The 15,699-nt window shown below is 43.8% G+C and overlaps 2 protein-coding genes across 3 annotated transcripts in view; both read right to left on the reverse strand.

Annotated features, from left to right (window-relative positions):
• LOC309562677 (uncharacterized protein) overlaps positions 1-12,091 on the reverse strand; it is a 420,285-nt gene extending 408,194 nt beyond the window's left edge. For both annotated transcript variants that reach the window (XM_082266956.1, XM_082266955.1), the window contains exon 1: positions 11,931-12,091. The gene's annotated coding sequence lies outside the window, so the exon portion shown is untranslated. The remainder of the gene's footprint in view (positions 1-11,930) is intronic.
• Positions 7,864-15,699, reverse strand: part of LOC309564439 (uncharacterized protein) — an 81,848-nt gene continuing 74,012 nt past the window's right edge. Inside the window, exons 8-9 of the mRNA XM_082269069.1 lie at positions 11,655-11,802; positions 7,864-9,726 (exon numbers count right to left, since the gene is read on the reverse strand). Coding sequence (XP_082125195.1) covers positions 7,886-9,726; positions 11,655-11,802 — 1,989 coding nt within the window. The 3' untranslated portion in view covers positions 7,864-7,885. The remainder of the gene's footprint in view (positions 9,727-11,654; positions 11,803-15,699) is intronic.

Below are 15,699 nucleotides of genomic sequence, written 5' to 3' on the forward strand. Positions count from 1 at the left end.
TCAATGCACCCTGCGACTCATCATCCATGGAAGATTCTGTACTCAACGAGTCCCATTCATCATCATCATCTGACAGGACCCCAAACTTATTTGTCAAAGGCAAAACCTCAGGACTGTGGGTAGCTGAACACTTTTTTTTCCTTCTTTTGCCCTTCTTTCTTTTCTCCTCCAACCATTCCACATCATCCTTGGACAAACTGGAAATAACAGTTTCCCCACACTTACCCTCCCCTTCACCCCCACTCTCCCTTACCTTATCTGCCACCAGGCCAGCCTCTTCACCATTCTCCCCACTCCTCTGCACCCCATGGTCCCTAATAGAAGCCCTGCAATGTCTAGGGGAGGGGACTGGCACTGTACTTGATGCCCCTGCCTCAGCACCTCTTGCCGCCTCTGCAATTTTGGAAGACATAGACACAGAAAGATTGGACACATTCTTAGTAACCGATACCTTACATACAGACTGGGAAGACACTGACACACTGGGGATCGGCACAGACTGGGGCACCACAGACTGGGAAGACACTGACACACTGGGTATTGGTACAGTCTCGGAGGGAATCGCAGGCACCCTAGCTGCTGAGCTCTGAGCATCCTCCATGTCCAGACGGAAAAACTCTCTCATGAGCTCAGGCTGGTTGTGTATTGCCTCAGGACACTGGCTATAAGGATGCCCAACTGCATTGCACAAGTTGCACCTTATAATATTGCAATCTTTTGCCAAATGCCCTAAATCCTGACACAGAGAGCATTTCATTACTGGACAGGAGGATGCAAAGTGCCCTTTATCCCCACACTTATTGCACAGCTTTGGCTGGCCTGGATAGAATATGGTCAGTCTGTCCCTCCCCAGGAAAGCTGAGGATGGCAGATGCTGGATGACATTATCCATGACTCTTAGTTTTAGCTGCACAGACCACCCCCCCGTCCATATTCCTCGATCATCCATAATTTTGTGTAAGGGGCTCAGGATGTCTCCATATCTCCTCAGCCATACAGATAAATCCCCTTGCGGTATGGACTCATTGCGCACAAGAATCGTCACCATTTTAATAAGTGGCTGACGTGACACAACTTTGGGGATGAGCCCTTTCCAGTCCGGCAGGCTCCTACACACATGCTCATATTTCTCCCAAAATATGTCCAAAGACTCCGGACGGACAAAGGACAAATCGTACTCATAGGAGCCGGTCGGACTGATCAGGGCAAAGATATCTGCAGGTTTAAAACCCATCTGCAGAATCTTATCAACCACAGCTCTCCTATATGGCGGAATACCTTCGCCTTCCCATCTGAGCTGAACCACATTCCTCCTTTTAAATAATGAGGAAGATAAAACATTTCCATGCTCCTTCCCTGCTTGCACCCCCCTCCCAAACCCTTCAGCAGCACCAGCATATAGGTTTTCCTCCCAGAAACACCACCAGCAATTACAGCATTGTCTTTAGACACAACCACACCTGATGACAAGGAGCCTGAATCAACCCTTGCAGTCTTTGGAGCAGCAGAGACCAGACCCACCCCCTCCCCCTGCTCTGAGCACTCAGCTGCTTTCCTGGGTTCAATCACAGACTTGTCTACTGCAGACTCCAAAAAAGTTATAGTACTACTGCTCCCAGCATCTCCTCCACCATGCTCAGGAACAGCCACTGTATTTGGTCCAGGCAAAGCCTCTGCAATGTCCGTGGTGCTCCTCTCTGCAGACTCTTCAACCAGAAACACACAGTTTTTTCCAATTTTCTCACCACTTGCATTTAAAAGTGGAATTTTTCCAGCAGGTGCATCAGGTTGCACTGCATGCTGCACATTGTCTATGGGTGTGGGCTGACAGCCCATAGCACTACAACCATCAGCAAGCACATTGTCATTAATAAAGTTCATATCACAACTTTGCACACACACTGTACCTGCTTGCTGTGTTACCTCTGCAGTGTCATGGCTGATGGTGAGATCAAACTCCCTCCTGGTTGTTGCAGGCTTAATGGTAAATTTTCCTTTCTCCACAGGTCTCTCTCTCACAGGGCGAGGAACGATATCCATCTCCTCATCTGGGGAATCTGCAGAAAATTGGAACTTTCTTCCATCCAGAGGGGATTCCAGCTCAGCGACGAACTCCAGCATCCCAGTACCCCCTCAACCTCCTGCTCAGATGTTCCACATTGCTGCTGCAGAGGGAGGGAGACAGAGGCCTCCACCATTGGGGGCTCAGCAGATGTCTGAGGTGTCGAAGAGCTGGGCTCATCCTCCGGGCCCACTTTCTCACTCTCTGCTGACTCTGTCGGTACCTGCATCTCCTCACTGACTGGGTCACTCTCCATGCTGGAAACGGCTCCTCTCCTCATACGGCTGAAACGTTCCTCATTCCTGTATTTCTCCTGAAGTGCTTCACAGCTTTCCTTCAGAGAGCTCACCAACTCTTTCTGCTTCCTCAAAGCTTGCTCTAAGTCCTTCAATTCAGGCCTCAGAGCCGGTCTCTTCTTACTGTACAGTTTGGCACAATACAACTTTTTCTTTTTAAATTCTACTTTCAAAGTTGTCAATTTCTCCTCCTCTTTCTCAATCCGCCTCAGCTTTTCAACCGTCCTCTGTCTAAAGGTAGGCAGGGATTCACCCCTCCTTGGGCCGAGCTCCATGTCTTCCATAGGCTGAGGCCTAGTCTCAGGCCTATCCAGGGGGCCCCCGCCAGGGTCCTCCCCAGGATCCAGCATCCTTCCTGGGGCAGAGAAGCAACTCTAGCCCCTGGCTTCTGGAAGCCCACGAGCTAAGGAACCAGCAACCTCACACCTCGCTGTCAGGGAGTGGAATGGCAGTTTCCCACCATCCCTGTGCTTAGTTCCCGGGTCTGTACACCTGCTGTGCCCATTATAAGGGGTTCATACTACTTCTGTGCTGAGTTCCTGGGTCTGTTAACCTGCTGTGCCCATTATGAGGAGTTCCCACCATCCCTGTGCTGAGTTCCTTTCTCTGCATGCCTGCTGTGCCCATTATGAGGGGTTCCCACCATCCCTACGCTGGGTTCTAAGGTCTGTAAACCTGCTGTGTCCATTATGAGGGGTTCCCACTATCTCTGTGCTGAGTTCCCAGGTCCGTACACCTGCTGTGCCCATTATGAGGGGTTCCCACCATCCCCATGCTGAGTTCCCGGGTCTGTACACCTGCTGTGTCTGCCCATCAATGCCCATCATTGCCACCTATCAGTGCCCATCAGTGCTGCCTATCAGTGCCCATCAGTGCTGCATATTAGTGCCTTACCATCAGTGCACGTCAGTGCCACCTCATCAGTGCCCATCAGTGAAATACCACCAAACAAAGTTGAAAAGTTCCCGGTATTGAAGTGGTTGTAGGTTTAGTTTTGAGCTCCATCCACCATCCAAGGCAGTGGCCTTGCATATAAGACACTGGGCTAGCACGTAAAAAGTAAAATGGTTCCAAGTTCAACTCCCCAGAAGGCCACTTTTTCTGATTAATTTATTAAAATTACAAGATCTTATACTTTCTTATTATTTGCTATAAATTATTACACTTTGGCAGCAGTTGAGACCGTGCCCTATGGTTCATGGCATCGGATTCTTGAAAGTACAGTTTTACCGAATGGGAATTTCCTCTATGCCAGGGAATCTCCAAACTACGGCCCTCCAGCTGTTGCAGAACTACACGTCCCATGAGGCACTGTAAAACTCTGACATTCACAGACATGACGGGAATTGTAGTTCCTGAACAATTGGAGGGCCATAGTTTGGAGATCCCTGCTCTAAAGCCTCGTACACGCGAGTCGAAATTCGGCCGGGAATTTTCATCCGACGACCGATCTGCCGATTTTCGGCTTGTTAGTATGATGCTTCCGACAACCGACTCCGACTTTTCGACCGAAAAAATCCTGGTGTGCAGGCTATATAATTTTTGTCGACCATCAAAACACGTCCGATTTTTGTCTCATTAGTACAGATTTCGATGGGGAAAAATCTTATGAGCAAGACTAGGCATGCTCAGAGATGAAAGAACACAAAGAAAGCAATCCAACACATGACATCACTTCTGAAGTAGAATTCTGTCGTACGGGAAAATTTGTGTGCAGTCTAGAGCACATTCCAACCAACAGACACCACTCTGGACAAAAGACGGACGACCGGTCGGCGGAAATTCGTTGCGTGTGTACGAGGCTTAAGTCAAGCGGCAGACTCGTCTAGGGTCTGATGGTAACAATTTAGTCAAATATTCAAATATTATGTCCCTAGTCATGTGTTATTTCATGATATTAAAGCTCTAGTTTAAAGCTCCCTCCCACCATCTGAGACAATAGCTCTACATGTATGCTGCTGAGCTCCCAGTCACAAATACCAAGTTTGCAGGTTCAAATCCTCAAGCAACCACCCTTCCATGACAAATTTTATTAAAGTTACATAAACTGAAGAAGCTCATAAAAACGAATCAACTTTCAGACTAGGTATTATGGTTGCTTTGGGTTCTTGTACTTTGCAAGCAGCAATTATGCTAATGCTCAAGGTAACGTATTCTTAAAAATACAATTTTACCAGATGGGAGTAGCCTTTGGAAGGTCAACTGGAAGAAGACTAGCTATTGTTAGATGATGGGAATTTTGTAAAATGTTTAAACATTAATCCATTGATCATTAGGTATGTCATGATATTACAACTATGGTTTAGGGCACGCCCACCATCTTAAACTATAGCCTTAAGGGTATATTGGTGATCTCACAAATGAAATGTTTGTGAGTTCTAATCCCCAGGTGGTCACCTTTCTAAATTTATTTATTAATGCTGTACCCACTGCTGAAACCAATATCAACCAATCCTCTTCATATCGGTTGCTATGGGTTACTACACATTGCAGCTTGAACTCTGGTTGAATATGGGATGTATAGCCACTGCTGTCAGCCTTGAGCATCCAGGTCTGTGGCACAGCATGTAGGGCAGTGTGTTTGGAATCTGAAGGCCATGAGTTCAATTCCTAAAGCAGTCTGCTCAGAGCTGTTTCGGGGCAATACAGCAGCTATGTGCTTGTTGGCAAAGGACTGCTAATGAAGGGTTAAGAAGCAGACCCACTCACTGTGTAACCATGATGTTGGGGATCATGGCACCTCAATGAGTTCCAGCCGCAATGTGGGTGACCTTGGCACTATATGAATGATACCTCAATGCATTGAGTTCCAGCTACTTGACACTATGTGAATAACACTGAAATGAGTTCCAGCCATGATGTGGATGACCTTGGCACTATGAGTATGACACTGAAATGAGTTCTAGCCATGATGTGGATGACCTTGGCACTATGAGTATGACACTGAAATGAGTTCCAGCCATGATGTGGATGACCTTGGCACGATTTCAGTAGAGCAAGTTCCAACCATGTGGGTGACCTTGGCATTATACAAATGATGCCACAATAGGTTCCAGGCATAACCATCAAAATGGTAGTTTAGCCAAACGGACAAGCTACCCCCCATGGATACATTACATTTTTTTTAAATCACCTTACCTCTTTTCCTTCACGGTATTCCTAGCCATGTTCTAGAGTCACAGGTTCACTCAAGCCACCCAACCGATGAATGTCTTTGCAAATGAAGCTTAGTCAAACACTGGTCACTTCATTGCAGTCTTTACAATTTTATCCGCCCATTACACAACCTCAACGTCTTGGTATCACATTGTGAAACAATCTTTGGTCACTCATGGGAATCGAACCTTCAGCCTTCTAGTTCAAACTTTGGGAACTTACACACTGGACCACAGAACCAGAAGACGTCAGAAGACGTCAGAAGACGTCAGAAGACGTCAGAAGACGTCAGAAGACGTCAGAAGTAGTTGCTAGTGCACCTATATCATGGATCTAGACTCTCTAGGCCTTTGAAATGTAAAACTATGACCACACAAGAGACACAAACTCAGAAATCCACAGCTCTTATGCATTCAACAGCAGGACATAGGAATCGAACCTTCAACCTCCTAATTCAAACATCAGGAGGTTACACACTGGACCACAGAAGCAGAAGACATTAGACGTAGTTGCTAGTGCACCTATATCATGGATCTAGACTCTCTAAGCCTTTGAAACGTAAAACTATGACCACATCAGAGACTCAAACTCAGAAATCCAGAGCTCTTATGCATTCAACAGGAGGACATGGGAATTGAACCTTCAGCCTTCTAATTCAAACATCAGGAGCTTACACGCTGGACCACAGAACCAGAAGACATCAAAAGTAGTTGCTAAAGCACCTATATCATGGATCTAGACTCTCTAAGCATTTGAAACTTAAAACTATGACCACAGCAGAGACTCAAACTCAGAAATCCAGGGCTCTTATGCATTCAACAGCCAGACCCCAACAACACACACCACAGGCTCTAGCCAGCAACTTGGCTTCTCTGTAGAACTAAATACTAAAGACGACAAGATGGGAACAATTGAAAAACATTTAGTGGCCCAGGAAACACTTTGTACCACATCAGCTTCGAACCTAAAAAATGCAAGGCTTTCTACATTAAAGAGCAGCACATCAACACCATGCACCACAAGCTACAGCCACAAGAAAAGCATCTGGTGGCTCATGAAACACAAAACTGAGTTTCATGCATGCAGATTTTAACCTAAAACTTTATATCTACAAGACAAGGACTCTACACGTTGAGCTACATCAATAGCACACATTGAACCATTCTGCAGGCCCTTCTATTTTCCAGAACTTCATAAATTCAGTGCTCATTTTACGGGCCGCAAACCCTTCCATACTGCCCGAGTGGATTCCATCTTTGTTGTCAGTCAATAACAGTTCCCCAATTCTTCGCCATACGAGAGCCTTATCCGCGGACTCTTGCTGCCCGTGTAGCTGGTAGCCGCAATATTTACCAGTATGGAAGGATTTTGGCGACCATCAATTTCCAGAAGATTGAACCCATCCTCTTCTCATATCTGGAATCATCTGGCTGATTACTCCCTACAAGCGTATTTGGCTTTCCCATTAATTTGGGTGGCCATTAGAATCTGGTAAGCAGCCATTATTGTTTTTTTCCACTGGTGGCTTCTTCCGTAAATGCTGCAGTCTACATTGTGTCTCTTCATTTTGCCCTCTGCTTCATGGTCCATTCTTCGACTAGGTTATATTGATGATTACATGCAGGATTTTCAGTACTCCAGGATTTTGTTGAAATCTTGGCACAGTCCTGTGGAATCCGGGAGATTTGGGAGGTGTAACATCCCCATGTTGTGATATATAAATAATGTAGCCTACATTATGCTTCATCATTTTGCCCTCTGCTTCCTGGTCCATTCTTCTATTACGTTATATTGATGATTATGCAGGATTTGCAACGACTCCGGGATTTTGTTGAAATCTCAGGACAGTCCAATGGAATCCGGGACAGTTAGGAGGTATAACATCACCACGTTGTGATATACTGTATAAATACTGCAATCTACGTTGTGTCTATTCATTTTGTCCTCTGCTTCATGGTCCATTCTTCTACTAGGTTATATCGATGATTACATGCAGGATTTGCAGAAAGCCAGGATTTTGTTGAAATCTCGGGACAGTCCTGTGGAATCCGGGACAGTTAAGAGGTATAACATCACCACGTTGTGATATCCTGTATTAATACTGCAGTCTACGTTGTGTCCCTTCATTTTGTCGGCTGCTTCGTAGTCCATACTTCTATAAGGGTTACATCGATGATTACACACACAGATTATACCTCACATCACATCCACACAATAAAAAAACAAAAAACAAAATTGAATAGAGTTTTAATATTTACAGTATAAATGTAAAACTACAGAATGAAAAACAAACTGAACATTGAAATACATATTTGGCTCAATTCACAAAGCTTTATTACAAGTAGAAGAACGGTGTTCTCTCCGATTGGACTCATGTGATCTGTAGAACATTTATCACAGTCTGGAAGTTGTTTGGATGCTCTGAGCTGTGTCTTGCCATGTGTACAAGAAGGGAGTGTTTCTCAGTGAAACATTTCCCGCACTCTGTACATAAATAGGGACGTTCGTTTGAGTGAATTCTCTGGTGTCTAACGAGGCCTCCTTTTTTAGTGAAAGATTTCCCGCACACTGAACATGAATAAGGACGCTCGCCTGAATGAATTCTCTGGTGAGCAACAAGACTTCCTTTCCAAGCGAAAGATTTCCCGCACTCTGAACATGAATAAAGAAGATCACCTGAGTGGATTTTCTGGTGAGAAACAAGGTTTTCTTTGGTAGTGAAACATTTCCCGCACTCTGAGCATGGATAAGGACGCTCACCCGTGTGAATTCTCTGATGTCTAACAAGGGCTACTTTTTTGATGAAACGTTTCCCGCATTCCGAACATGAATAGGGACGTTCGCTTGAGTGGATTTTCTGGTGAGAAACAAGAGTTTCCTTGGTAGTGAAACATTTCCCGCACTCTGAACATGAGTAAGGGCGCTCACCTGTATGAATTCTCTGGTGATTAACAAGACTTTCTTCCGTGGTCAAACATTTTCCACACTCTAAACATGAATATGGATGCTCACCCGAATGACTTCCCTGGTGTAGGAGAAGCTGTTTTTTCCGGAAAAAACCTTTTCCACACTCTGAACATGAATAGGGGTGCTCTCCGGAGTGTTTTCTTTGGTGTTGATGAAGGTTTCCTTGGTCAGAAAAACATTTTCCGCACTCTAAACAGGAAAAGGGACGCTCACCTGTATGAACTCTTTGGTGTTTACGAAGGTTTCCTCGGTCGGAAAAGCATTTTCCACATTCTAAACAGGAGAAGGGACGCTCACCTGTGTGACTTCTCTGGTGTGTAAGCAGGGACCCTTTCTTAGAAAAACATTTCCCGCACTCCAAACATGAATAGGGACGCTCACCAGTGTGGCTTCGTCTGTGTTTCACAAGGCTTCCTTTTTCGGAAAAACTTTTTCCGCACTCTAAACAGCAAAAGGGACGCTCACCGGTATGAATTCTCTGGTGTGTAAGAAGGTTTTGTTTATTAGAAAAACTTCTTCCGCACTCTAAACAGGAAAAGGGACGCTCTCCTGAGTGAAGTTTCTGGTGGGTAAGAAGGGAACCTTTCCTTGGGAAACTTTTCCCGCAATCAAAACATGAGTAGGGACGCTCACCAGTGTGACTTCTTTCGTGTTTACGAAGGCATCCTTTTTGTGAAAAACATTTCCCGCACTCTGAACAGCAAAAGGGACGCTCACCCGTGTGAATTCTCTGGTGTATAACAAGTATTTCTTTCTTAGAAAAACATTTTCCGCACTCTAAACAGGAAAAGGGACGCTCACCCGTGTGAACTCTCTGGTGTACAACAAGGCTTTCTTTCTTTGAATAACATTTTCCACATTCTGAACATGAATAAGGACACTTGGTCTTGTGAGATTTCTGATGATTAAGAAGTCCTTTTTTCGTAGCGAATGTTTTCCCGCACACCAAACATGAAAATGAGCTTCCTCCTGTGTGAGCTCCCTCATGGCTTGAAGAGGATTGCTGGGGATCGGATGTATCTGTTGCTTTGTCAGCACTGTGAGAACTTAGATGGTCATCTAAAGTCATAGTATGGGATTTATCAGAAGAATCCTCAGGATTAGAAGGATCCATTGATGTCGCCATCCAGGAAAATGTTACTTTTGAAGAACATTGTGCAATGTCATTCTCTTCTGCAGTACATTCTGGATATATAAGAAGACGTCTCTCTGATGTATTTAAATTCCAAAAATACGGTCCATCTGCTGAAAAACAATTTTTAATATGTTATGTTATTATACACCTTGTATTCAGAAGTCATGTCTATCATTCAACACTTTCCCAGAGCTCTGCCATTGAATTGGGTACAATTATAACAAAAAACAATGAATATAAACCAAATCAGGTAAAACATTACACCCAAGCCAGACCTTTCATATGGTGTACAGTATCTCCTCCTCATTTGTTTGGAACATGATGTTATATTGAGGAATGGAGAAGGACCTTTCATATGGTGTACAGTATCTCCTCCTCATTTGTTGGGAACATGACGTTATATTGAGGAATGGAGATGGACCTTTCATATGGTGTACAGTATCTCCTCCTCATTTGTTTGGAACATGATGTTATATTGAGGAATGGAGATGGACCTTTCATATGGTGTACAGTATCTCCTCCATATTTGTTGGGAACCTGACGTTATATTGAGGAATGGAGATGGACCTTTCATGGTGTACAGTATCTCCTCCTCATTTGTTTGGAACATGACGTTATATTGAGGAATGGAGATGGACCTTTCATATGGTGTATAGTATCTCCTCCTCATTTGTTTGGAACATGATGTTATATTGAGGAATGGAGATGGACCTTTCATATGGTGTACAGTATCTCCACCTCATTTGTTGGGAACATGACGTTATATTGAGGAATAGAGATGGACCTTTCATATGGTGTACAGTATCTCCTCCTCATTTGTTGGAGATAAGACGTTATATTGAGGAATGGAGATGGACCTTTCATATGGTGTACATATCTCCTCCTCATTTGTTGGGAACATGACGTTATATTGAGGAATAGAGATGGACCTTTCATGGAGTACAGTATCTCCTCCTCATTTGTTGGGAACATGACGTTATATTGAGGAATGGAGATGGACCTTTCATATGGTGTACAGTATCTCCTCCTCATATGTTGGGCACATGACGTTATATTGAGGAATGGAGATGGACCTTTCATATGGTGTACAGTATCTCCACCTCATTTGTTGGGAATATGACGTTATATTGAGGAATGGAGATGGACCTTTCATATGGTGTACAGTATCTCCTCCTCATATGTTGGGCACATGACGTTATATTGAGGAATGGAGATGGACCTTTCATATGGTGTACAGTATCTCCTCCTCATTTGTTGGGCACATGACGTTATATTGAGGAATGGAGATGGACCTTTCATATGGTGTACAGTATCTCCTCCTCATTTGTTGGGAACATGATGTTATATGGAAGAATGGAGAACGTTTGATATGGTGTACAGCAGGAATAAGGTTCAAATCTGTGGCAATGTAGACTTGGTTCCAAACTCTAGCTGTCCACATTTGACAAAATACGAGTGAAGAATGACATGGACCTATTCATGAAATAGCAAAAAATCATAAAACGAAAGCACAAAGCCAAATTATTTAATACACTGGACAAAAAGAGCAAACCAACAATGGCGTACTGGGTGGTATCATACAAACATTGATGTCTTGGTTATTGTGAGGAATGGAGATGGACCTTCCTTCAAACTCTTTGTTGGATATACCATATTAAATTGAAGAACAGAAGTGGGCCATTGTCACATTAAATGTTTTCTTCCACAACAGTCTAATATTTGGTGTTTTGTGTATTTGATATGTCCCTCACCCCCGTGTTTTACTACCAGTTAGTACAGCCCTCTAAATATTGCTACCTCTGTAGAGTTAGGCTTAGGGTTATGTAAAGGAAGACCACGTAGGCTTATTATACGTAAGGATAAGGTGATGTTTCCAGGACAAACAGGAATTGCAAGTTTGCTGGTCTACCATTTATAACCTAGTGTCGTTTTTATCTGAGGCTGTGAAGGTCTCCTTATTCTATTTTGTTTTTAAACTATTCTGAAGGCCTTAAAATTTGTAGAAGTAAAATGTGAACCGTTTCTACTCATTACTCACTTGAGCCGATATCTGGAGAAAATTCCTCCTCTTTAATGGTATCCATAACCTCATCCTCCTTCATACATTGCTGATCGACCATCACATACGTCTCTCCTTCTTCTTCTTCCTTCTTCACCTCAACTTTTATATCAATCAATTCTTCACCCTAAAACCACAAAATTATAAAAATGACCATCGTCAAAAATTAAGCACTAAAACACAGAGACCTCAGAGATGAATATTCCAAACAGTTTGGAATCATTTTTAAGTCGTAGAAGCTCCAACTCCACCTACCTGATGATGGTGAGGGATGGTGTGACCTTCCTGTGTGGAATCCCGGGAATACAGAGGACGGGGACATCTCTCTGGTGGGTTCCCATTACTGGATCCATCTGTAGGAAACACACACACTGACTGAATACATTGTTTCTATGTGTTTATCAGATGATGGGGGATCTAGGTGGATCCTCCGTACTGCTCTCTCCTTTACAATAAAGTCTCCTCTTACCCGGTGATGTGAGGGGCGGCTGATTCTCCATCATGACGTCTTTGTAGAGATCCTTGTGTCCTTTTAAAGATGGATCTTGGGATTGGCAGCTGTTTTTCAACTGCTCAGATGTCCTCTTCACTACTTCATTAACCCTGTGCACAATTAATATATCACTAAGTACATTCCCAGAATCCTCCTCACCACTCTGGTCAGGTCTGTGTTTTATTATTACAGATAAGAGTGATGTCATGTGACCTCCCAAAATCCTTCTCACCTCTTCGTTATGTGGTCATGTAATTTGGATAAATGGTTCTATATTTAGGATGTATCTGGTCTATGAACCAGAGGCTCTGGATGGACAGTTGGATAAATGGTTCTATATTTAGGATGTATCCGGTCTATAAACCAGAGGCCCTGGATGGACAGTTGGATAAACGGTTCTATATTTAGGACATATCCGTTCTATAAACCAGAGGCTCTGGATGGACAGTTGGATAAATGGCTCTAGATTTAGGACGTATCGGGACACATATTAGAAAATATTTCCAATATACAGTATGTGATATGTGTGTAGTAGTGGATGTTGGAGATAAAAGACGTCACAGTGACTATGGAGGAAGAGGACAGAACATGACGGGGGGGGGGGGGGTTACTGGGTGTAAATAGAAAATAATATCTTATTACCTCCTCTGCTGCCAGTTCCAGCGATGTCTCCTGTCTACTTTGTTCTTCTCTCTCCCGGAAATTCCTGTCTTTATCTTATCGAGCGCCTTGTCTTACATCATTTCCTGTTCCTTCTTGACATCACTTCCTGTCTAAACGCTCCACTTGAAGTGATATCGCCATCTTGTGGTGACTTTAATAACTGCACCCTACGTTATGTTTCAATAATTTGTCCTCTGCCCTGTAGCTCATTCTTCGGTTATATTATTATTATCATACAGGATTTATATAACGCCAACAGTTTGCGCAGCCAAAAGATGCAGAGCATGTGCCCTGGGTGCCTGGTGCATTAGTGGAGCCAAGTGTTCCTTGTTCCTTCCCTGGACCCCAGAATCCACGGGATTCCAGGATATTGTTGAACTCCCAGGAAAGTTCTGTGGAATCCGGGACAAGTGGGAAGTAGAGTTGGGCGAACAGTTTGAGCCGAGTAAAAGTTCAGCCCGGAAATCGTCTGTTCAGGGAACACCCATGATTGCGGGTTGCTCGGGGGGATGTTCACCCACCGAGCACCCCACAACTTACTGCATGCTGCACAGTGCATTCTAGGGCCCTGTTCAGGTGCAAGGCTTTGCCCACTCAGGGCACAGAGCACAGTCAGAGCCATGACTGGATAAAGTCATAATGACTTTGCCCAATCATGGCTCAGTGCTTAGAGTACTAACCCACACTATAAATGGTTCCTTCCCAAAGGAACCTTTTGCCGGGTGTTGTTGGAGTGGCGATAGATTGAGCAAGGCTTTGTTTGCTACTAGCTAGTTAGTGTGTAATTGTGACTCTGAGTGTAGAGTGTCAGTGTAGTGTTAGTGTAGTGTGAGTATAGTGTTACTATAGTGTAGTGTAGTGTCAGTGTAGTGTAGTGTCACTATAGTGTAGTGTTAGTGTAGTGTGAGTATAGTGTTACTATAGTGTAGTGTAGTGTCAGTATAGTGTAGTGTCAGTATAGTGTAGTGTTAGTGTAGTGTAGTGTCAGTATAGTGTAGTGTCAGTGTAGTGTGTCAGTATAGTGTAGTGTCAGTATAGTGTCAGTATAGTGTAGTGTCAGTGTAGTGTGTCAGTATAGTGTAGTGTCAGTGTAGAGTGTTAGCGTAGTGTGAGTATAGTGTAGTGTCAGTGTAGTGTGAGTATGGTGTAGTGTGTCAGTGTAGTGTACATAGTTAGTGAGGTTGAAAATAAGACATTAGTCCATACAGTTCAACCTATGATGTGTGTGTTTGCTGTTAAACGTACTTTGTATACCCCTGTATGTTGTGGTCTTTAAGGTGCCCATCTAATAGTTTTTTGAAACTATCGATGCTCCCTGCTAATACCACTGCTTGTGGAAGAGAATTCCACATCCTTACTGCTCTGACAGTGAAGAGCCCCTTATGAAGTTTAAGGTTAAACCGCTTTTCTTCTAGTTTTACTGAATGACCCGTGTCCTATTGTATTCCCTTTCACTGAATAGTTTGTTCCTTATGCTCGGGTCACCAGTACAGTATTTGTACATTGATATCATATCCCCCCTCAGTCGTCTCTTCTCCAGAGAGAATAAGTTCAGTGCTTGTAGTCTTTCCTCATAGCTGATGTCCTCCATTCCCCTAATTATTTTTGTTGCCCTTCTCTGGACTCTCTCCAGTTCCAGCACATCCTTCCTGAGGACCGGTGCCCAGAACTGGATGGAAAACTCCAGATGTGGCCGGACCAGAGTCTTGTAGAGTGGGAGAATTATTGTTTTATTTCTGGAGTGAATCCCCTTTTTTATACATGCCAGTATTCTGTTGGCTTTGCTTGCAGCTGCTTGGCATTGCATGTCATTGTCAAGCCAGGTCCTTTTCCATCATATATTCACCCAGAGGATCACTGCCTAGCGAGTAACTTGCGTTCGTATTTCTGACACCCAAGTGCATTACCTTACAGTTAACCTCATTTGCTATGTAGATGCCCACCCCATTATTTTGTTCAGGTCTTCTTGTAAGGTTTCCACATCCTGCGTAGAAATTATTACCCTGCTTAATTTAGTATTGTTCGCAAATACGGAGACCATCCTCTTGGTCATTGTGAATAATTTAAACAGGATTGGTCCCAGGACAGATCCTTGGGGGACCCCACTTTCCACACCAAACCAATCCGAGTACTCCCCATTTATCACCACCCTCTAGACTCACCCCTGAAGCCAGTTTTCAATCCAGGTACTCACCCCCTATGGTCCATACCTATGTACCTTTGTTTGTACAGTAAGCGTTTGTGAGGAACTGTCAAATGCCTTTGCAAAGTCCAGATACACCACATCCACAGGACTTCCTTTATCCAGATACACCACATCCACAGGCCTTCCTTTATCTAGATACACCACATCTACAGGCCTTCCTTTATCCAGATACACCACATCCACAGGAATTCCTTTATCTAGATACGCCGCATCCACAGGACTTCCTTTATCCAGATACACGACATCCACAGGCCTTCCTTTATCCAGATACACCACATCCACAGGCCTTCCTTTATCCAGATAAACCACATCCACAGGCCTTCCTTTATCCAGATAAACCACATCCACAGGCCTTCCTTTATCCAGATACACCACATCCACAGGCCTTCCTTTATCCAGATACACCACATCCACAGACCTTCCTTTATCCAGATACACCACATCCACAGGAATTCCTTTATCCAGATACACCACATCCACAGGAATTCCTTTATCCAGATACACCACATCCACAGGCCTTCCTTTATCCTGATACACCACATCCACAGACCTTCCTTTATCTATATGGCAGCTCACTTCTTCATAGAAGGTTAATAGATTTGTCTGGCAAGAATGATTTTTTATGAATCCATGCTGATTACTACTACTAATACCATTTTCAT

Source organism: Pelophylax lessonae, assembly GCF_965119305.1.
Source record: "Pelophylax lessonae genome assembly, chromosome: 9".
Lineage (NCBI taxonomy): Eukaryota > Metazoa > Chordata > Amphibia > Anura > Ranidae > Pelophylax > Pelophylax lessonae.